The sequence below is a fragment of the Schistocerca nitens genome, chromosome 5 (genome assembly GCF_023898315.1).
Source record: "Schistocerca nitens isolate TAMUIC-IGC-003100 chromosome 5, iqSchNite1.1, whole genome shotgun sequence".
Classification (NCBI taxonomy): domain Eukaryota; kingdom Metazoa; phylum Arthropoda; class Insecta; order Orthoptera; family Acrididae; genus Schistocerca; species Schistocerca nitens.
In genome coordinates this window covers 324828121-324850689 of record NC_064618.1, presented here as the reverse complement: position 1 = coordinate 324850689, position 22569 = coordinate 324828121, and the positions used below count along the sequence as shown (strand labels likewise).

Genomic DNA, 22569 nt, shown 5'->3' with positions numbered 1-22569 from the left:
TTTGAAATTTAATTTGAATCATAATACAAAAAATGGTTCAAATGGCTCTAAGCACTATGGGACTTAACATCTGAGGTCATCAGTCCCCCAGGCTTAGAATTACTTGAACCTAACTAACCTAAATACAGCACACACATCCATGCCCGAGGCAAGATTCGAACCTGCGACTGTAGTAGCAGCTCAGTTCCGGGCTGAAGCGCCTAGAACCGCTCGGCCACAGCGGCCGGCTGAATCATAATACAGGTCGTAATTCTGACGCTGGGCTTTTTTGACATTATGAGAACAACAACACAAGCGACAAGAACAAAAGAAGCGGACAACAATAAAAAAAAGATTACTCGAAGTTTCTGTTTGTATTTATGAAGCGAAGATCACGTCAACAATAAGATGGACCCGTGGACGTGCAGCCCTGGACGACGAACCACCGCAAGATAACCCCACTATGTGACTAAAAGTATACGGACACCCATATGTAACGTGAAGCTGACCACTAGATGTTACGAGAAGCGGACCCGCCAGTATAAAAGGAGGCGAATAGTATTGTGTTTTTAGTAGAGAAGCAGCAACAGCAGAATGCGTTGGTCAGGACAGCTCAGTGACTTTGAACGGACGCTATTCGTTGGATGTTACCTGAGTAACAAATCCATTAGGGACATTCCAACCCTTCTAGAGCTGCCCAAGTCAGCTGTTGGCGATGTGACTCTGAAGTGTAAACATAAAGGAAAAACCACAGCTAAACCAAGGAAGAGGCAGGCCTTATGTACTGACGGACAGGGACTGTAGAGCATTTGGGGGTAGCTGTAAAAAATGGCATAAAATCAGCTGAAGGAGTCGCTCGTGAGTTCCAAAATGCTACCAGCACTTCAGCTAGCACAATGACACTGCGTAGGGAATTAACAAGACTGGGATACATTGGTGCACACAGTTCTGGTCATAAGCAACACAGTTCTGTAGTTAATACTGACAACTGATGTGGTGTTAAGGGCGACGCCACTGGACAGTGGATGATTAGAAACTAAGGATTTATAGTGACAAATCACGCTACGCCATGTGGAAATCCAGTGAAATGCCACCGTGTGCAATGCCAACGATGAAGCACAGAGGAGGTGGTGGTACGGTGTGGGAGTGTTTTTCGTGGTTAGGGTGTGGTCCCCTTACTGCGCTTAAGAAAAGACTAACTGCGGAAGGGTATGAACACATTTTACAATATTGCGTACTATGTGCAGTAGAGGAACAATTCGGAGAAAATGTCTGTATTATGAGACAATACACCTTGTCATAAATCCATACCTGTGAGGCAACTGATTGTGGACAGTAAAATTCCTGAAATGGACTGCCGTACGCAGAGTCCCGACCCGAACTCAGTGGAATATCTATTGGATGAGTCATACCGTCGACTTCGCTCCAGACCACAAATTCCAACACCTTTGTCTTCTCTGGTTTCGGCTCTTGAGAAAGACCACAAAGATTCAGACACCTCACTAAAAGCGTCCCCAGCAGAGTTCAAGCCGTGATAATGTCCATTAGTAGGTGTCCGATTACTTTTGATCACATAGTGTATTTACACACCTGCTGACAGTACGTACATTCACGAAATTGCGTCTATACCGAACTGTTCCTCCGAGGTCCTTAACTTTTTCTTGTTAGTCAGTATACGTTTACCGGCAGTGAACCTTGGGCAAATGACAGCAGATTTCGGCAGTGCTCGTTTGACCTCCTTTCCTTTTGAGTGCTCGCCCGGCACGTGGCGGATGGAGAGGGCTCGACGTTTCGTAAGAGGCTCCCGCGGGCAGGCAGGCGGCACAACGCAGCCTGCAGTGCGTGAGGCAGGGCCCCGTTAGCGAGTATAGGCAGCCTAGCGGAGCCGCTAGCCGGCAGGCCGGCCCAACCCGACCCCAGGCAACCGGCGCAACACTGCGGATGGCGTGAGCCGTACGGCACCTTGCTCCCCGTTCCGCCTGCCGGAAGAAAGTGCTCGGGCCACGAGTTTCACTTCACCAATCGGGCCGCACCCAAGGGGCAGTTCTGCCGCTCGTAACCCAGCCACGACTGTCGAATCTGATTGCAAGGACGATAGTTCCAGGTCACTGACACACCAGCAGGGAGGTCACTCGAGCACGGCGGATTGGGAAGGGATGGGCAGGGTAGTCGGCCGTGATCTCGTTGAACGAACGATCTGCGTCTACATCGATACTTCGCCATGGACCTTGTAATGTGTGGAAGAGGGTATTTCCGTTACCTGAAACGTTCCTTTCGTCCACGATCTGGAGATTCCGTGGCGTCGCGCGAAGTCACACTCCAGGCCGAGACCTAAATCCTCGTCCTCTTGGCGATGCGCGGTGTGCGGGACAAATTGCACGATGTATTGCTTCGCGAATTTAAATGGAACTGAAATCATTGAACATTCAGGCCTTTCGGCCGGTCACATTCAGTAGCCACATGTAAAGCATTCCATTCCTCCTCACCTGCTCGCGCTAATCACTCCACTACACATTATTCTTTCCTGTGAGGGCTTTTGAAGCGTTGATTTCCCGCCTGCATCTTGGGGAAATCATTCGCCCTTGAGCCAGCCTCTTAGGCCTCCTCCAGTACCCATTTAGAAAGGTTAGAAAAAGACCGAGCGCTCCCCTCCAGGTTGGACATACTTCCCATAGAAACCCACTCTGGCGCGGAGAATAGCCACAGCAAGAACACACATATTGGACCAGGAAATGTTATGTTACACCACTACCATTTCTCCCTTTTCCTGGCACATTCGTGAGTGGTGCAAAAGGGAAACGCGTCTCAAAAAGATGCAATATAAAGTGATTTTCCAACCGCCATCATTTTGCGACAGGGAGGAGTTAATGTGTTTCTTCTTTCTTCTTGGAGTAAGAGCTTTCAGAATTTTAAATCGAAACCTCTCTGCAACTCACAACGCCTCTCTCCTAGCGTCTGCCATTGGAACTGAGTGAGTATATCCATAAAGTTCTTGTCTGTACTATAAGAATCGGTGACGAAACGTGCGGCTCTCCTTCGAATGCTCTCGATCTTCTCTATTAATCTCATCTAACACGGGCCCCAAAACAGAACTAAGTACTCGATCAAACCGAGACTTAACCTACCTCTCTAGTGGTTACATTACATTTCATTGGGTTTCCACCAATGAATCTCAGTCAGGCATCTTATAACTAGTTTTATCCTGTCGTTCTCGTAGATCGCTCCAAATGCATACTCCCAGATGTTTTAAAGTAGTTACTATTTCTAATGGTTTATAGACAATAGTGCAATCGAACGATAATAGGTCATTGTGTCTAACTGTGGGCAATACGTTATATTTCCTTATGTCTAGGGTCAAAGGCGAGTCCCAACACCAATCATAGGTCCTTTGTAAGTTTGCCTGCGTTTCGGTAATGTTTTATGAAATTGTGGTTTCCCTGCATTCCACAGCATCGGACTCGATCACCCTCAAGGAGCTTCCGACATCATCCACCAGCTCTTTTATGTACAAGGAGCAATCAAAAAGTTTCTGTTTGAGGCCGTTACTGCAACGTATATGTAACGAAGTGCGACTTCAGTGTGGGTATATAAGCACCGGCATGTAGACAAGGGATAACTGTGGTATCCGTGTCTTTGCGACGTACATGTGGTAAATGCGGAAAAGTGAACTATGGCGACTTTATAACCAAATACGTTGAAACAGGACTAACATGCTGTTACTCTTTTCTTAGATGCCGAAGGAGGAACACCGGTAGAAACCAATCGGAGAATGAAGAATGTGTGTGGGGCATGATGTCTGTCGAAAACCATCGTTGTGGAATGTTGCCGTGTTGTTTCACGATAACACACGTCTCCATATAACAAATGTCGTTAGGCAAACGTTTCGCCAAGTGAGAGACCCTCGAGCACTGTGCTATGTCCTGAGCTCTCACTATTCGATTATCACGCATTCGGTCCCTTAAAAAAGGCCTTGAAGTGTCGACGAATCCCATCGGACGATGATGAGCAATAGCCAGTTACGGACTTCTTCACGCAGCAGGACATAGTGCTTTACAAAACATATATCTTCAACCTGATGCGTCGGTAGGATGATTGCCTCATTACTCAGGGCGGTTTTGCATGATTGGCATCCGATTCTGGATTGTGCGACCTTCGAACGGAAACTTTTTGATCGCCCCTTATATTGTGAACAATAACGGCTCCATAACTTTCCCTTAACTATGGTCACATCTGAAATTTTCTCAAGAGTTCAGATCTATAGGTTTGGAAGTCTTTAATTTATTAACGAACGCGTTTCGATATTACGTAAGTTAGAAATTCATTCACTGGTACAGAGCTGATTTTTACCGGACGCTTTCCGAAATCATGGAACACGAACCTGATCTCGGTCATCTACTGCCTTCTAAGCATCTGATCGACAAGTGCGAGCTGAATTTGATAAGTTTGTGGTTTGCGAAATCGTTTTACCTAAAATACAGGGTTATTAAAAATGATTGAAGCGATTTCACAGCTCTACAATAACTTTATTATTTGAGATATTTTCACAATGCTTTGCACACACATACAAAAACTAAAAAAGTTTTTTTAGGCATTCACAAATGTTCGATATGTGCCCCTTTAGTGATTCGGCAGACATCAAGCCGATAATCAAGTTCCTCCCACACTCGGTGCAGCATGTCCCCATCAATGAGTTCGAAAGCATCGCTGATGCGAGCTCGCAGTTCTGGCACGTTTCTTGGTAGAGGAGGTTTAAACACTGAATCTTTCACATAACCCCACAGAAAGAAATCGCATGGGGTTAAGTCGGGAGAGCGTGGAGGCCATGACATGAATTGCTGATCATGATCTCCACCACGACCGATCCATCTGTTTTCCAATCTCCTGTTTAAGAAATGCCGAACATCATGATGGAAGTGCGGTGGAGCACCATCCTGTGGTACGTTTAGCTCCCTGCTTGCTTTATTCATCGACTTCCGCGAGCTACGCGTGAAACTTGCCCGCACGCGTTCAACCGTTTCTTCGCTCACTGCAGGCCGACCCGTTGATTTCCCCTTACAGAGGCATCCAGAAGCTTTAAACTGCGCATACCATCGCCGAATGGAGTTAGCAGTTGGTGGATCTTTGTTGAACTTCGTCCTGAAGTGTCGTTGCACTGTTATGACTGACTGATGTGAGTGCATTTCAAGCACGACATACGCTTTCTCGGCTCCTGTCGCCATTTTGTCTCACTGCGCTCTCGAGCGCTCTGGCGGCAGAAACCTGAAGTGCGGCTTCAGCCGAACAAATCTTTATGAGTTTTTCTACGTATCTGTAGTGTGTCGTGACCATATGTCAATGAATGGAGCTACAGTGAATTTATGAAATCGCTTCAATCATTTGTAATAGCCCTGTATTTATGGAAACCACGAAAGACTTAATTCAGGAGGTTCGGACAGTGATCTGTTCCGATCTGTTGGACGAAGGGAAATGGTGTGGGGAGTAACAGATGTGTGATTTTGTCCAAGGAACCATTATGGTCTCCGCCCGAACGGATTTTACTTACTGTCGATATATGAATTTCTCCTCTATAAAAGTAATATAAATGTATCTTCGTCAAGTTGTTCACAATGAAATTACATGTAGTTCATTACGATGTATAATTCTTTGTAAAGCTACTCTTTGACTTCATTTCTATGGTCATTCCTAGCGGCACCTACCGGCTTTCGTTTACTTCTTAGATAGCTTAATCGCCACTGGTTCCCCTTCAAACAGACAACGGCACTGTCAAATATGCCTATATTAGATGAGATCTTTATTATATTCAGTCTACGTTTGTAAGACGATATTAATTGAAAATTTTGTATATGGATCATTAATGTTAGAATATACATATTTGTATCATTAATTTCTTTGTATACTTTATTCCACAGTTTCAGTCCGATGACGAAATTTTGAAAAGTGTAACGCTTAATATAGAATTGTGCGATCAAGACATTTCTATGTTTCAAAGTTGTTCACAAAAGTTTTTTTTTTCTTTCATTGCCCTCACATGAAAGTTTAAATTACTAATGTTAAGGAAATAAAAAAATAGCAAAAATCTGATGGACTAAGCTGGTGGCGTAAGAGAGCGAGAGGATATTCCAAAACTCATGCAGCGGGCATGTGCTGTAGCTTAGGTGGCTTTTGTAGGGCAATTTGAGGTCGTTTCTCGGCCTGAAGTACCGCAATTGCATTAAATCAAATCATTGTTCTTGACATTCGCTACGTCACTGTAGTACGTTGTAAATTATGAAGAGGGACTTAGTCATCTTATCTGACTGCTATCCGAAGGATTCCAGTTCGATTCCCGGTATTGTTAGTGGTGCACTCAGCCTCGTGGCGTCAATTACGGAGCTACTTGAGTGAGAAGTAGTAGCTCCAAGGTCAGGGAAACTGACAACGGTCAGCAGATCCGTGTGCTGACCTCTCTCCCCTCCATACTGCATCCCAATGGCGCCGCAAGGCAGAGGATGTCACTGGCGGATCAGTACTGAATGGCGCGTCAGGGCCAGTAGACAGAGCCGTGGCTTTAGGTAGTGGACAGTGAGCTGTTGCTAGATTTCATCCCTCATATGATCGATAGAGTTAATATTCGAATAATTTACGGATACGTCATTAACTGAAATTTATCGTATTACATAACCAACAGTAACACTATTCGTGTAAGATGTCAGCAATGAAGGGATGTAATGGTTAATCAATATTATTCTTCCAGATCATAGTTTTCACGGTGAATTCTGTAACAAATGCGAGCTTTCTGGTCAATGTATCGAGCAGTGGTTCTCCTGGAAGACGGCGTATCCAAGCAAGACTAACAGTATTATGTAAGAGCAAAAGCGTGATCCTTCTGACCGAGACAATCACGTCTATTGTTCCACGGTCCAGTCACGATGTTCACCGGTCCACTCCCGATCGCGTAACGCCAGCACAAGCCCAATTTGCATTATCGCGATATCACAGTGTGCTCCGAAAAACTTTCGCCTTTGTACCATTGTACTCTTTTGCCTGTTGGACCGCAGGGCACTACATATTTTACTCCGATGAGAGGAAAACCTCCGACATCCACAATTTAATTACAGCACGGACTCCTAAAGTTTCTCCGTTATTTGTACGATTCCGATGTTTCTCAATAATACAACCCCCAAAAAGTCATGAACCTTGTTCATGAAATCCTTACACACAGTCGGTTCAACCATTTAAGTTACAATTTTTTTTTCAGGATTGTTGTTGTTGTTGTGGTATTCAGTCCTGAGACTGGTTTGATGCAGCTCTCCATGCTACTCTCTCCTGTGCAAGCTTCTTCATCTCCCAGTACCTACCGCAACCTACATCCTTCTGAATCTGCTTAGTGTATTCATCTCTTGGTCTCCCTCTACGATTTTTACCCTCCACGCTGCCCTCCAATGCTAAATTTGTGATCCCTTGATGCCTCAAAACATGTCCTACCAACCGATCCCTTCTTCTAGTCAAGTTGTGCTACAAACTTCTCTTCTCCCCAATCCTATTCAATACCTCCTCATTAGTTACGTGATCTACCCACCTTATCTTCAGCATTCTTCTGTAGCACCACATTTCGAAAGCTTCTATTCTCTTCTTGTCCAAACTGGTTATCGTCCATGTTTCACTTCCATACATGGCTACACTCCATACAAATACTTTCAGAAACGACTTCCTGACACTTAACTCTATACTCGATGTTAACAAATTTCTCTTCTTCAGAAACGATTTCCTTGCCATTGCCAGTCTACATTTTATATCCTCTCTACTTCGACCATCATCAGTTATTTTACTCCCTAAATAGCAAAACTCCTTTACTACTTTAAGTGTCTCATTTCCTAATCTAATCCCCTCAGAATCACCCGATTTAATTTGACTACATTTCATTATCCTCGTTTTGCTTTTGTTGATGTTCATCTTATATCCTCCTTTCAAGACACTGTCCATTCCGTTCAACTGCTCTTCTAAGTCCTTTGCTGTCTCTGACAGAATTACAATGTCATCGGCGAACCTCAAAGTTTTTACTTCTTCTCCATGAATTTTAATACCTACTCCGAATTTTTCTTTTGTTTCCTTTACTGCTTGCTCAATATACAGATTGAATAACATCGGGGAGAGGCTACAACCCTGTCTCACTCCTTTCCCAACCACTGCTTCCCTTTCATGCCCCTCGACTCTTATAACTGCCATCTGGTTTCTGTACAAATTGTAAACAGCCTTTCGCTCCCTTTTAATGTAACAAAGTTAAATTTTGTGCCCGGAGAAATTATTACATACTATTATATACAGTCATATCGCAAACAAATTTACACTTAACATCAACACCACGACCACGAAAAAAGAGACAAATGTTATCATCATGACCAAGTTTACAAGACTTCCTCGTCCTTACACACAATGGCTTATCAAGAAAGAAATTAGTCGATGTTTCTCCAACACCACGAACTTGAGACATAGTAATCATGGACGTCCAATAACCCGAAACATCACGAGGAGGTACCTGCTCTAAAGACGTTGCCGTAGACTTCGTAGTTGTATCAATACGTATTATTGCAACAGTCATCCAACACTGACCAACAGGATTGTCAGTAACTGAAAATGAAAAATCAAAACGACCTCCTCGAACCACAGTCTGTCCTTTCAACACATCAACCAAAACGGACGAACTGACGTTCATGTTATATTCAGCCTCGACGTTCAAAATAGACTTGTAAATAGTAGGCCTCCATCGGAAGACACCGCCTGCAGTGCTACGCAACAGCGGCACCGTGCTGCGCATTCATGTGCGTTGGCCTGCCTTACTTCAAGTGACTATGATACGTCATCCTCTTCGTAGTAAATTGCTTGTTATTTAACTGTCAAAACATTATGAAGTTTCTACTATCACTTTAGATACTGACTTTCCAAATATTCTGTAGTCTTTGGAAACCTGGCCATAATTTCATTTAGAAACAGAGGAACAAGTGAATAAATCAGAATTCTCTGACAAGAAAGTCAGCCGCGCGGGGTAGCCGCGTGGTCTTAGGCGTCTTGCCACGGTTCGCGCGGCTGCCCCCTTCAGAGGTTCGAGACCTCACTCGGGCATGGGCGTGTGTATTGTCCTTAGCGTAAGTTAGTTTAAGTTAGATTAAGTAGTGTGTAAGCCTAGGGACCGATGACCTCAGCAGTTTGGTCTCACAGGAACGTACAACACATTTCCAAAACAACAAAGTCGTATTTGCAGTATCGTCCCATTACAACACCGTAAATCTCTTTTAGCTTGGTAACTGTGACCTGCGAGTATTGGTAAGTGTGAATCTCTGGTAGCTCAAATGGCTCTGAGCACTATGGGACTTAACAGCTATGGTCATCAGTCCCCTAGAACTTAGAACTACTTAACCTAACTAACCTAAGGACATCACACAACACCTAGCCATCACGAGGCAGAGAAAATCCCTGACCCCGCCGGGAATCGAACCCGGGAACCCGGGCGTGGGAAGCGAGAACGCTACCGCACGACCACGAGATGCGGGCTCTCTGGTAGCCCATAAGCAGATAACAGCTCATGATACATAAGATCACTCGTGTAAGGTGGTGGCTGAGTTAATGAGAACGCACGCGCCTGAATCGTACGTCACAAATGCAACGATCTGAAGCGAGTGAATAATTTCGTGAAAACCACAATGCCGATAAACATGAATTCTACGACAGAACATAATACATGGAACACAGTCGAACAGCGTTGTCTTTACGAAGGCACACATAATGTAAAGATAGATGCAGTATTTTTTTGTAAGTTGTAAGTTATTACACTGCCTGAAAAAAAGTGAGGCATCCAGAAGAGGAGAAGAAAATGAATCGAAACTTCATAGGTTGAGAGGGTATGCGACATTATTTAGATGATTACAACATGGTGTCAAATTTACAAAGAACTTGGCAGTATGAGCCCATTTTTCAACACAACGCTGTATGCCCTCTGGCCCGAATTTCTGCTCTGATTCTGCTCGTCAGGGTTTCATAAATCCGTTATATCCTTTCCTGAGGCAAGCTGGCTCACAACTGTTGTAACTCGTCCTTAATATCCTGGAATCGGCACGGGAGAGAATTGACTTCGGAACAGGTTCCATACATGTTCTATCGGAGACTTATCTGGGGATCTTGCTGACCACAGGAGTACCCCAACGTCTCACAGACAGTTCATAGAGACATGTTCTAAGCGTGGAAGTGAACAAGCCTGTTGCAAAATGGCATCATGAGATGTAACGCTTGAGGACTCAGAATTCCCGTGACGTACAGCTGTACCGTACCACTACAGTCCTCTCAATCACTAGCAGCCATGACCTGAAGTCATACCCGATTGCTACTCACACCATGATGGCAAGAGTAATACCTCTGTGCCTCTCCAAAAAACTGGAAGAATGGGATCTCTCCCCTGGTTGTCGCCATATTCGCCAACGGTGATCATCAGGAGTAGTGCATAACCGCGATTCATTGCTGAACACAATGCGACGCCATTCATTAATAGTCCATGCTTCTCGGTCACGGCACGACTCCAAATGCAGCCGTTTTTGTTCTGGTTTAACTGCAGCCTACGACTGCTGCTAGTCTCCGACCAGTGGTGTGGGATAACTCAGAATGCTGCAAGAATTCGACTACATTTTTTTCGGATGGCAGACGCAGATGTAAAGCGATTATGATATGCTTGATGTACAATACCTAAATGGTCCCGTGTAGCAGTCAGACGCTGTCGACCCGAACTTTGACGACGAGTTGCCTCCCCTCATGTCCCTGTGGAGTCTAACACTGGGCAACTGTAACATCCGAACACCCCAAAAGTCTGGATGCTGTACGATTCGATCAGACGGTCAAATGAGGAACCACAACGAGGCCACTTTCAAACTGTGTCAGGTGGTGATAACACTGTCTCGCACGAGTACGTGGCATCTTCGTATCGTCCACAGTGATCACCAGCAATCTGGCAATATTCACGACTTTGCCAACTCCCAACCGTTTCAAGAAAATATTTTAGCATATGGGTTTTCGGGCCAGTCAGTCCCCAAAGCAGAAAGTACGAAGGCAGGCGGAAGAACAATGCCTCCGGATTTTTTATTCTGTTCTCAATATCGATTGAGGTATTACGTGCCATGCGTATTACTCGGTAGACTTCCCGTTTCGCTGATGCTAGAGGGCTCCGAATTGTAGCGTTTAACATGGCGGTGTGTAACGTAACTATGCCGGTACCTGAGAAAGAGCGTGCTGCAATAAAGTTCAGAATTCGGGGAGTTCGTCCGCACATGGAGCATCCTCTCCTTCATCTTGACAATGCCAGACCACACACAAGCGCTGCGACATCTACAGCTATCCGACGCCTTGAGTTCACTGTCATCGATCATCCTCCATACAGTCCCGATCTACGTCCATCTGATTTTCATCTGTTTCCAAAACTCAACGAATACCTTCGTGAGCTTCACTTTGATAGTGATGAAGCGGTGCAATCAGAGGTGAGGTTGTGGCTCCGCCGAAAGAGTCAAACATTCTACGGTGATGGTATCAACAAACTGGTCTCTCCTTGGGAGAAATGTGTTCGTCGCTACTGTGACTACGCTGAGAAATAAATATGTAAACATGAAGGAGAAAGATGTTGGCACGGAGAATAAAGATGTAGAATTAATAAATTTTGTTTCATTTGAAAGCTTTAAAAGTTTTAACATAAAACTTCGGAGGCATTACTTTTCAGCGCCCCCTCGTACATTGATGTAGAATGTTACTAACGTTCGCTTTGTTTAAAAAGCTTTAAGACTTTTCACGTGAATAATTCGGAGACATTGCTTTCAGCACGCTTTCTTAGGCACTTCAGTCGGCCATTTCCTATCAACGCTTACAGCACTGCTGTAAAGTCCTGCCACCAACGTTTGTTTCCCAAAGGGTACTAGGAAACACCCGACTTTGAAAACTGCCAAGTTGGGCCAGGCCACCTCACTACAGTCGGATAAGGGGATTGCCGCCTTTTATCTCCAGCCGTGGAGAATAACACAAGTGACAAGGAAACCGTAAGGCCCGCGCTCCCGTTCGTAACAGTGACCAGCAGTAGTCGATGGGCGCGGCCCGGAAATGAGATGTTCATTCTCTGAATGGGTATTTCTGGGAAGCTATGCGATGTAGTCAGTGATGTAAACAAATTATCATTATATTAAAATATTTTATATTCTTATCATAATAATAATCACAATGACTCACCCCCCTGACCCCGACCCTGCCACAATCACCACCACTCCCTCCACCTCCACCTCCTTCTCCTTCTCCTCCTCTACTTCTCTTCCTCCCTCGTAGCCTTCCTCCTCATCTTTCCTCTCTGCCCCCCTCCCTTCCACCAAGTTCCACTTCCTTTTCTCACTCTCATCTCCCAACTGATATGCGCCTCCTCCACGCTAGCGTAGTCCATGTTCCTACCCTGTGCCACTCGACGCAACTCCTGGACTACGCTGGCGGCGCTGCACACGCTGAGACTTTAGTATCACGAGGTGCTGATGGACTGTGTGTTACCTGTCGACAGTGCCCGTGGGCCCAGAGCAGGGGTCGCGACGCGAACGGCGGCAGTTCGGCTGGCCGGGCATCCTGCCGGTGGGTCCGTGCTTCACCAGCAAGGGCGTGCTCGGCCGCTGCACCAGCTTCCGCCAGTGCTACCCCTACTTCAAGCTGCCCGAGCTCACCAATTGGGAAACCTGGGTGCTCGGCATGTACGACACGTGCAGCTACTTCACAGAGAACGGCCGTCAGGTGAGGATCATCGTTACCTCAAATGGCTCTGAGCACTATGGGACTTAACTTCTGAGGTCATCAGTCCCCTAGAACTTAGAACTACTTAAACCTAACTAACCTAAGGACATCACACACATCCATGTCCGAGGCAGGATTCCAACCTGCGACCGTAGCGGTCGCGCGGTACCAGACTGTAGCGCCTAGAACCGCTAGGCCACACCGGCCGGCATCGTTACCTGTCTGTTTCCTTTAGTTAAGGGAGTATCACACACACAGTCTTCCACAAGAAAGCAAAGATCATAGACACTACTGATCAAAAGTATCTGGACAGCTATTAACGTAAAAGTATAAAAGGAGGTAGGGTGTATCGTGTTGTCAGTAGCGAAAAGAGTAACAGCACAATTACTCGGCCAGGACAGTGACTTCGATTATGGACTAGTCATTGCGTGTCACCTGAGTAACTAATCCATTGGGGACATTTCATCCTTCTAAAGTCGCCCAAGTGAACTGTTGTTGATGTTACTTTGAAGTAAAAAGTAAACCAAGACCACGCAGACCTTATGTATAGACGGACAGAGATCGTCAAATAATGCGGAGGCTGGTTGTAAAAAATCGCACGAAATGAGCGGAAGGAATCATTCGTGAGTTCCAGAGTGCTGCCAGGAATCCAGCTAGCATGTCTGTGCATAGGGAGTTAAAAATGGCGTACTGTGGTATACCCGATACAACACGCGCAAACAACGCTGGGAATGATTTGTAACAACACAGAGTAAATTATATGGGAGGAATCACACAAAATACTGACACAGACGAGAAAAACCTCACTAGTACTGGGAACACTAAAGCAGGATGTCGGCACGATGAAGCGGGGATGAAGGAATACAGCGGAGTTTTTGCTGTATAAACTGCTCCCTGACATCACACAACATCACAAAACTCTAAGAGAAGACCTACACTCATCATACAACACAATCACTGTCACCATGTTCTTTTGCGCAATGAGAGGTTGCGCTAGCAATCTCAGAGCTCAAAAACAAGAAGGCACCTGGTCCAGATGGTATCCACTAGGAAACACTGAAAAAACTAGCACCATAGATCATCCCGTTCTTAAAAACGTTACTGAATAATACCTTAAGGCTGGGCAGGGTACATACAGTATGGAAAACCTACAAAGCAGTTATTATTCATAAATCAGCAGACAGGATCCTCCAGATCCAATGACTTAAAGACATATAGACTAATAAACACCCTAGCAAAGATTGAGGAGAAGCTATCGTGTAAGCATTTGCAATCACACAGAGCTCTCAAGGGCATGAGCCAACACCAGTTGGCTTCAAAACCAGCAAATCCCTAGGTGGTATCATCAACCACGCCCTGCACCACAACACAGAAATACTCCATGGCAGTAATGATTGACACCGCCGGGGCATTCGACAACCTCAGGTAACCCGCAATGTTTCAAAGGTTAAGACATCTGGAGGTGCCGCGGTCACTGTACTATAGTTTTCTATACCACTGTAAAGACCAAGTAGTCGAATGGCAGATGGACATCCGGAAAGTAAGATTACCAAAGGCTGTCCGCAGGGTCGTTCTGCGGTCCCATCTTGGAGTACGTAACGATCGAACCGCTCCTATAACTTCCAGATGGGGATGACAGGTCAAATAGATCTGTCGCGTCCGCAGGTGGTCTGTTAGCAGTAGTCACTGCAAACAACAGAGCCAAACTAGAAGAAAAAGTCAGTGGAATACTACAAACAACTACAAAATGGTGTCACAACAACAAAATCAAGATAGCCGGGAAAAAAATACACATTACGGTAAGGGCCACTCTAAAGGAATATTTCAGTTAAAATAGGGGACACAAACATCAAACTAGCATATGTAACATGATATCTTGGGGTACAAATAGATGAGAAATTGAATTTCCACGAACACCTAAGGCTAACATCACACAAATCAAAAAAATACTACATAAACTGGTGAGGGTAAATTCAAAACATTACAGACTACCTACACTAGCCGTATGGACATACCACTGTACGTCCTTCGAATCAACACTCAGCTTCGCAACTAGCACGTGGGCGCATATACTGAACCTGGTCATCAACAAAGTATCAGTCAGATGAGGGCGGAGGAGTTGAAACGCCCCCTTGGAAAAATTATACAAGACTGTGCTTAAACTGACACACAATATTTTTTTTAGCGCAACGCAATCTGACTTTCAATAATCCTTACAAGAGAATGACCCTGACTAAATCAACCTATACGTTTCACAAATCACTTACCTCACAAAAATCTTCGTTACTCGAACTACTGCAATACGGCGAGCGCCACTACTGCCAGCTAAATAAAAGATTCAAACTACTGAAGGCACTAACTACTGATAGGCATATTTAGCAAATGAAAGATTTTGATAGAGAACAAACAATGTATTTACCTTAATAGTGTTCAAAAGTGACATCCAGTCTTACAAATTTCAAAACTCCGCCATTTCTCTCCCCACATCCACCACTGCTGGCGGCTCACCTCCAACTGCGCAACGCTACGCGCTGTTAACAGCCAACTGCCCAACACTACAATGGCAGACAACAATGCAAACTAGCCACAGACTGCACACAGCACAGCCAGTGATTTTCATACAGAGCGCTACGTGGCGTTACCAATAAGAAAACCTAAACAGCCTACTTACAGTGTGTCCTACTTAAGCTGCCAGGAGCCCTCGAGACAAACGTAGTGGATGCACTGTTTGTGGTGCTCGGAATATCCCCGATAGACTTTTTTGTTTTAATCGTCAGCCCGCTACGAATTCCTCTCCTGTTCCAACCTCTTCATCTCGAGTAGCACTTGCAACCTACGTCCTCAGTTATTTGCTGAATGCATTCCAACCTCTGTCCTCTTCTACAATTTTTACCCTCTACAGCTCCCTCTAGTACCATGGAAGCTATTCAATTATATCTTAACTAATGTCCTACCATCCTGTCCCTTCTTTCCCGCCGAGAACTTCTCATTCCTTGCCCTATCAGTCCACCTAATTTTCCAAATCCTTCTGTAGCTCACATATCAAATGCTTCGATTTTCTTCTTTTCCGGTTTTCCCACAGTCTATGTTTCATTTACCATACAATGCTGCGCTCCAGACGTACATTCTCTGAAATTTCTTTCTCAAATTAAGGTCTATGTTTGATACTAGTAGACTTCTCTTCGCCAGGAATGTCCTTTCTGCCAGTGCTAGTCTGATTTTGATGTCCTCCTTGCTCCGTCCGTCATGTGTTATTTTGCTGCCTAGCTAGCAGACTTCCTCAACTTCATCTACTTCGTGATCACCAGTTCTGAAGTTTTGTTTCTCACTCTTCTCATTTCTGCTACTTCCCATTACTTTCGTCTTTCTTCATTTTACTCTTAATCCATATTTTGTACTCATTAGACTATTCATTACAATCAGCAAATCCTGTAATTCTTCTTCATTTCAATGAGGATAGCAATGTCATCAGCGAATCTTATCATTGATATCCTTTCACCGATAGATATCACGACCAGATACAGAGGCGCGAGGTACTGGTTAAAGATGGGGAGAATAGATAAGGTACACACAATAACTGGTACACAGATACAGACGACAAGTCACAGTAAAATTTGGCGTTTGGATACAAGGCACGGTGAGCAGGATATAAGTGATAAGAAACGTAGACTTTACCACTTCCTCCCTGATGTAAGGGAGCAGTTGAGAATGAAACATATTGATCCCAACCGCGGTATAGTACATTTTTTATCTGGACAAGGACCTTACCCCATGCATTTAAACCGTGTGAGTCTCAAACATACACCAACATGCACATGAACGTTCCCCAGAACACACTGTTTTCTTCTGCGGGCAATATGCGAACAATATACATACACTACATTTAGACTATACAGAAACAGAAACACATAATACACACAGCCATTAGAGACCAAGAACAATGGGTACAATTAAATGCATTAACACGCAGTATTTCAAAAATAAAACATGAAGAGTATCTGCGACACGACATAACAGACATGCCTATCTGCACCACAAGCAACGTAACAACAATCTCCAGAGGGTGGACAGCGACACCCACAGTGATAGCGACTACAGTGTCACTGAAGAGGAACAGGAAGAGGAGCAAGATGACATGTAACAGTAAATAAGACACCTAGAATTATGAATGAGGCATAACATAGCAAAATGCTCTGACAAATTGTACATGTCAGTCAAATAATAGTTAACGACAGCGAATACTAGACAAAATGTAGTGTAATGTGCTGACAATCTAGCCACGAAAGCACCCAATGTTTCACATGGCTGAATACCTGCTGTTGATGAATAGGATTAGCAATATCATTTCTCTGCTGTTAACTATAAACTATTTTGTTGTGACTGGTAGCTCGAAGAAGCCATTCCGAGGTATTCACGGCACAAACAAATCTCTCCTCTATCCTACCATCTTCTTACATTCTTCTTCAAACAACAAAATTTTATTTATATTTCAACCTCAAATTATTGATTCTTTTAAAAAAGTGTTACTCCATGTCAGATGTTACAGATAAAAACAAAACAAAAAATTACAAAAAAGGTGATAAACGAAAACCGTAATATGTACGACCTGTTTTAAAGTATTAGGTATAGGGTCTTTAAATTTGCATTAAAGATATAAAAAATATGATGGTCCAACGTCTTTCACAGGCAACACATTTCTGTAGTCAATGCTAAGCGATCTTTGCGATGTGTAAGGAGCCTTACCGCTGGACAGTGGATACCTGGAAACGAGTGATCTGGAGTGATGAATCACGCTATACCCTTCGGCAATCCGATGGAAGGGTGAGTGACTGGAAAACGTTACGTCCTCATGTGTAATGCCAATAATGAAGTACATAAACGCGCTTGAGAAAACGCTAAATGCGAAAGTATATTAACACATTTTACAAAATTGTGTACTGCGTACAGTAGAGAAACATTTCGGAGACGATGACTGTTCATACCAGCACGACAACGCATAAAGCAACACCTGTGAGGCAATGGTTTGCGTACAATAACGTTCCTGAAAGCGCCTGGCCTGCCGAGAGTCTCGACTTGAACACAATGGAACACCTTTTGCTTGAGTTAGAAAGACGATTTCGCTCTTGTCACCACTGTCCAACATCAATACTTTCTTTGGTCTCGGCTCCTGAGGATGAATGGGATGGCATTCAGACACCTCATTGGAAGAGTCTCCTGCAGAGTTCAAGCTCCCGTAAGGACGAAGGGTGGATACGTCTAACAATAATGTTCACTAATACATATCCGGATACGTTTCATCATATAATGTACTGATCGTTGTGTATGTAGGGGCCATTCCGATCCACAGCCAGTGCGATCACCGAATCTCACACCTAGTGAGATTGCGTAGAACAGAGAATCGGAGATGATAAGACCCTAATAGCATCACTGAATACGGCTGTTAACAATAACACAAATAAAAAGAGGAAGATCTTTCTGCTTCGCAAGTGCGAGAAGAAATAGATTTCGGATCACCTGAGGAGTCAACACGAAAATTTCATCTCCGGCACTGAAAATATGAGCATCAACGGAAAAGTTAGAGAGCATTCTACAACACGTTTTAGACAGGTATGTGCCAGAAAAGTTGTGAATGATGAGAAAGAGCTGCCTTGGTTCACCAGTCGCTTTAGAAACCTGCTACGAAAGCAGAGAGAGCTTCACTGCAAATTTAAACGTAGCCAAAGTACAAAAACAAATAAAACCTGAAAGAAGCAAAAATTAGCGTAAGGAGACCTAGGCCTGAAGCGATCAACGAATTCGGAAATAATATTCTGTCTACATACGTGAAAGAAAATCCTAAGAAGTTTTTGTCTTACGTTAAATCAGTAAACGCATCGAAGTCGTCTCCGAAGATCTTTATGACTATAAGGGCGCTGAAATGGAGGACTGCACAGATAAGCCCGAAATACGAAACATCATTTTCCAAAACTGTTTGGCTCTGAGCACTTTGGGACTTAACTTCTGAGGTCATCAGTCCCCTAGAACTTAGAACTACTTAAACCTAACTAACCTAAGGACATCACACACACCCATGCCCGAGGCAGGATTCGAACCTGCGACCGTAGCGGTCGCGTGGTTCCAGACTGCTCGGCCACCCCGGCCGGTCCAAAACTGTTTCACAGAGGAAGTTCGCGAAGTAGTAACTTCTTTAAACCGTCGTACGAACGACAATATGATTGATAATAAGTGACCGTGGGATAGTAAAACAACTGAAATCGCTCAACAAAGGAAAGGCTGCTGGACTTGACGGCATCCAGTACGATTCTCCATACATTACGCGAAGGAACTCGGCCATCGTCTAGCAGCAATAGGTCTCTGGAGGAGCGAAGTGTTCATGATGATTGGAAAAAATAAACGCTGGTCATTCTCGTTTGCAAGAAGGGTCGTCGAACAGACGCAGAAAGCTATAGGCCTATATCTCTGACGTCGGGCTGTTGCAGAATTTTGGAACATGTTTTATGTTCGCGTATTATGATATTTCTGGAGACCGAAAATCTCCTCTCGAGGAATCAACATGGGTTCCAGAAACAACGATCGTGTGAAACCCAGCGCTTTTTGTTGGTCCACGAGACCCAGAAAGCAGTAGATACCGGCACCCGGATAGATGCCACATTCCTTGACATCCGTAAGGCGTTCGATACAGTTCAGCACTGCCGCCTAATGAACAAAATATGCGCGTATGGGCGTACGGAATAGCAGACCAACTGTGTGATTGGCTGAAGGGTTTCTAACAAACAGAACACAGCATGTCATTCTCAACGGAGATAAGTCTTCAGACATAAAAGTAACTTCGGGCGTACACATAAAAGTAACTTCGGGCATACTCCAAGGGAATGTTATGGGACCATTACTTTTCACAATGTATATAAATTACACAGTAGACAATATAGGAAGTTCGATGAGGCTTTACGTGGATGATACTGTTGCATACAAAGAAGTCGCAACGCTAGAAATTTGAAGTGAAATGCAGAAAGACCTCCAGAGATCGACGCTTGGTGTAGGGAGCGGCAGTTGACTCTCATCATAAAAAATGTAACAAACTGCGTACATAAAGAAGAAAGACCCATTATTATTGTAGGATTACATGATTGCAGAACAAGCCCTGGAAGCAGTTCCTTCCACAAAATACTTCGGACTATGCCTACAGAGCGATTTAAAGTGGAACGACAACATAAAAACAATCGCAGATGCTAGTTTGAGATTCTTTGTAAGAACCGTCAGCTTAAAAAATACTCGTTCGACCAATACCTGAATATTGCTCATCAGTATGGGATTCGTACCATATATGATTGATAGAGGAAATGGAAAAGACCCAAAGAAAATCAGGGTGTTTCGTTAAAATACATTTAGTAAGCATCAAACCGCCACGAAGATGATCAACGAACTCAAATGACTCACGCTGGAAACGAGGCGTTCTGCATTAGAGTCCTGCATGACCGAGTAAGCGAGCACAAAATACGAGGTGGGGCGAGCACACCCTAACTGGATAGGCTGCCCGCACTAGTGAATCTGACCGAGCATAGATACCGTGACCGAATACGTAGGACATAACAAACACATTACACGTGTCATTATCCGTGTGAGACTGCAGCCAGTACGGACTTCTCATTTATGGCTTGTCTCTCTCTGTAATCATGCAGCGAGAGGAAGCCAGTGCAGTAAGACGTAAAATTGAAACCAATGTTTACACATTGAAGAAACGGGAAGGTCTACAAAGCCAAGTATGGAGTACATTTCTGTCGGCTGTAGACGAAAACAGTGCGTCTACTGGGTACGTATCGTGCACAAATTGCTCCACATTACTGTGTTTCCAGTCGGGAACCACTCATTTAAAGAAACACAGTTGCAAGAAACCTCACAAAGGTACAGCTCCTTTCGGGATACCGGCAGTAATAAAAAACAGTATTACAGCAAAGTGTGTTGCAGTGTGTGCTAAAGATATGAGACCTTTTAATGCTGTTTACGGTGAAGATTTCAGAGAACTAGGCCAAGAATTAATACATCTAGGTGCGCATTATGGGGAAATTAACGTGGCAGATGTCATTCCACATCTCTCTACTATAAGCAGACATGTCAAAGAATAAGCTGATGCAATACGAAACAGCATAATGCCTTCTGTTATTGCGGAAGTTATTAATAAAACATGTGCTGCGACAGATGATATGGGGATTGATTCGCATAATCAGGTACACTATTTGACGCTTACAACACATTACATTAACGCAGATTGGTCTCTTGTGAACAATGTTTTATTTACAATAAAATTTCCGGATGTTAAGAAGACGGGAGTAAATATTATGAAAGAAATTGAAGAGAGGATGGTTGATTGGGACATTTCGCTGGACATGTTGCACAGTTTTGTATTTGCCTCGACCAGGGTGCCAATGTACTACAGGCTTTGGAAAATAACGAAAGGATTCCTTGTGCTGCTCATTGTATAAACACAGCACTTAGCCATACTTTCAATGAAGATAACGTCTAGTTAAATCATGCCCCGAACACCGCATCAACAATAAATACTGCAAAATGCATTGTAAGGTATATTAAGAAAAGTGGCCTTTGCTCGTCTTTGAAATCATCGTTGAAACAAGAGGTATGCACACGCTGGAACAGCTTGTACACTATGCTGGAACTCTTACACACCCAGTATAACGAAATTGCTGCTTTCCTGCCGGAAAAGGACTCCGCGTACAGATTGCAAGGATATGATAATGAGCTTGCAGGAAAAAACTGAGCATTTTCTGAGACCATTTAAAGAGGCCACAGATGAATTAGAAGGCGAAAAAGAACCGAAAATCCAGTTATTTCTTCTCTGGTTTCACAAACAGCAACAAATTTGCAGTGTCAATGACACTGACTGTCAGGTGAGTAATTACTGCAGTTAAAAGCACTGTTTCATTAAGATACGTGATAGATTCATAATTAACTAGTATAATTGATGTGTACTAACAGATATGTATTTTTTAACAGGAGTTACAAAGGGTTAAAATTCGAGCCTTGACTTTCGTTTGTGAGAAGATTGTGATCACTTCCAGACATAAAATTGCTACGTTTCTTTGGCCATCTTTCCGTGATCTTAATATGCTTGAAATAAATGAAAAGCAGGAAATTGTTAACAATGTGCGACAACTGTGTGCTACTTATGCAGGTACAACATGCAATCATTAACGTAATCGTTTTTGCATAGTTAGTGGATAGTGTATTACAGAGAAGTCCGCAGCTCGTGGTCGTGCGGTAGCGTTCTCGCTTCCCACGCCCGGGTTCCCGGGTTCGATTCCCGGCGGGGTCAGGGATTTTCTCTGCCTCGTGATGACTGGGTGTTATGTGACGTCCTTAGGTTAGTTAGGTTTAAGTAGTTCTAAGTTCTAGGGGACTGATGACCATAGCTGTTAAGTCCCATAGTGCTCAGAGCCATTTGAGCCATTTTATTACAGAGAAACGGGAATGTTATAATTCGTATAATATTTCATTAACGTAAAACAGCTCGTTTTTACGGGAACGTTTCGATGATTTCCACATCAGTTCTGTATTCAAATGGTTCAAATGGCTCTGAGCACTATGGGACTTAACATCTTTGGTCATCAGTCCCCTAGAACTTAGAACTACTTAAACCTAACTAACCTAAGGACAGCACAAAACACCCAGTCATCACGAGGCAGAGAAAATCCCTGACCCCGCCGGGAATCGAACCCGGGAACCCGGGCGTGGGAAGCGAGATCAGTTCTGTATTACTTGTCTCTTTTGTTTATTATCATACATCGTTCAAGTACTGTGTCAACA

The 22569-nt window shown here is 44.0% G+C and overlaps 1 protein-coding gene across 1 annotated transcript in view; it reads left to right on the top strand.

Annotated features, from left to right (window-relative positions):
• The window catches only part of LOC126259753 (proclotting enzyme), a 161243-nt gene that overhangs the window by 87235 nt on the left and 51439 nt on the right, over positions 1-22569 (top strand). The window contains exon 2 of the mRNA XM_049956744.1: positions 12527-12750. Within this exon, the coding sequence (XP_049812701.1) occupies positions 12527-12750 (224 nt within the window). The remainder of the gene's footprint in view (positions 1-12526; positions 12751-22569) is intronic.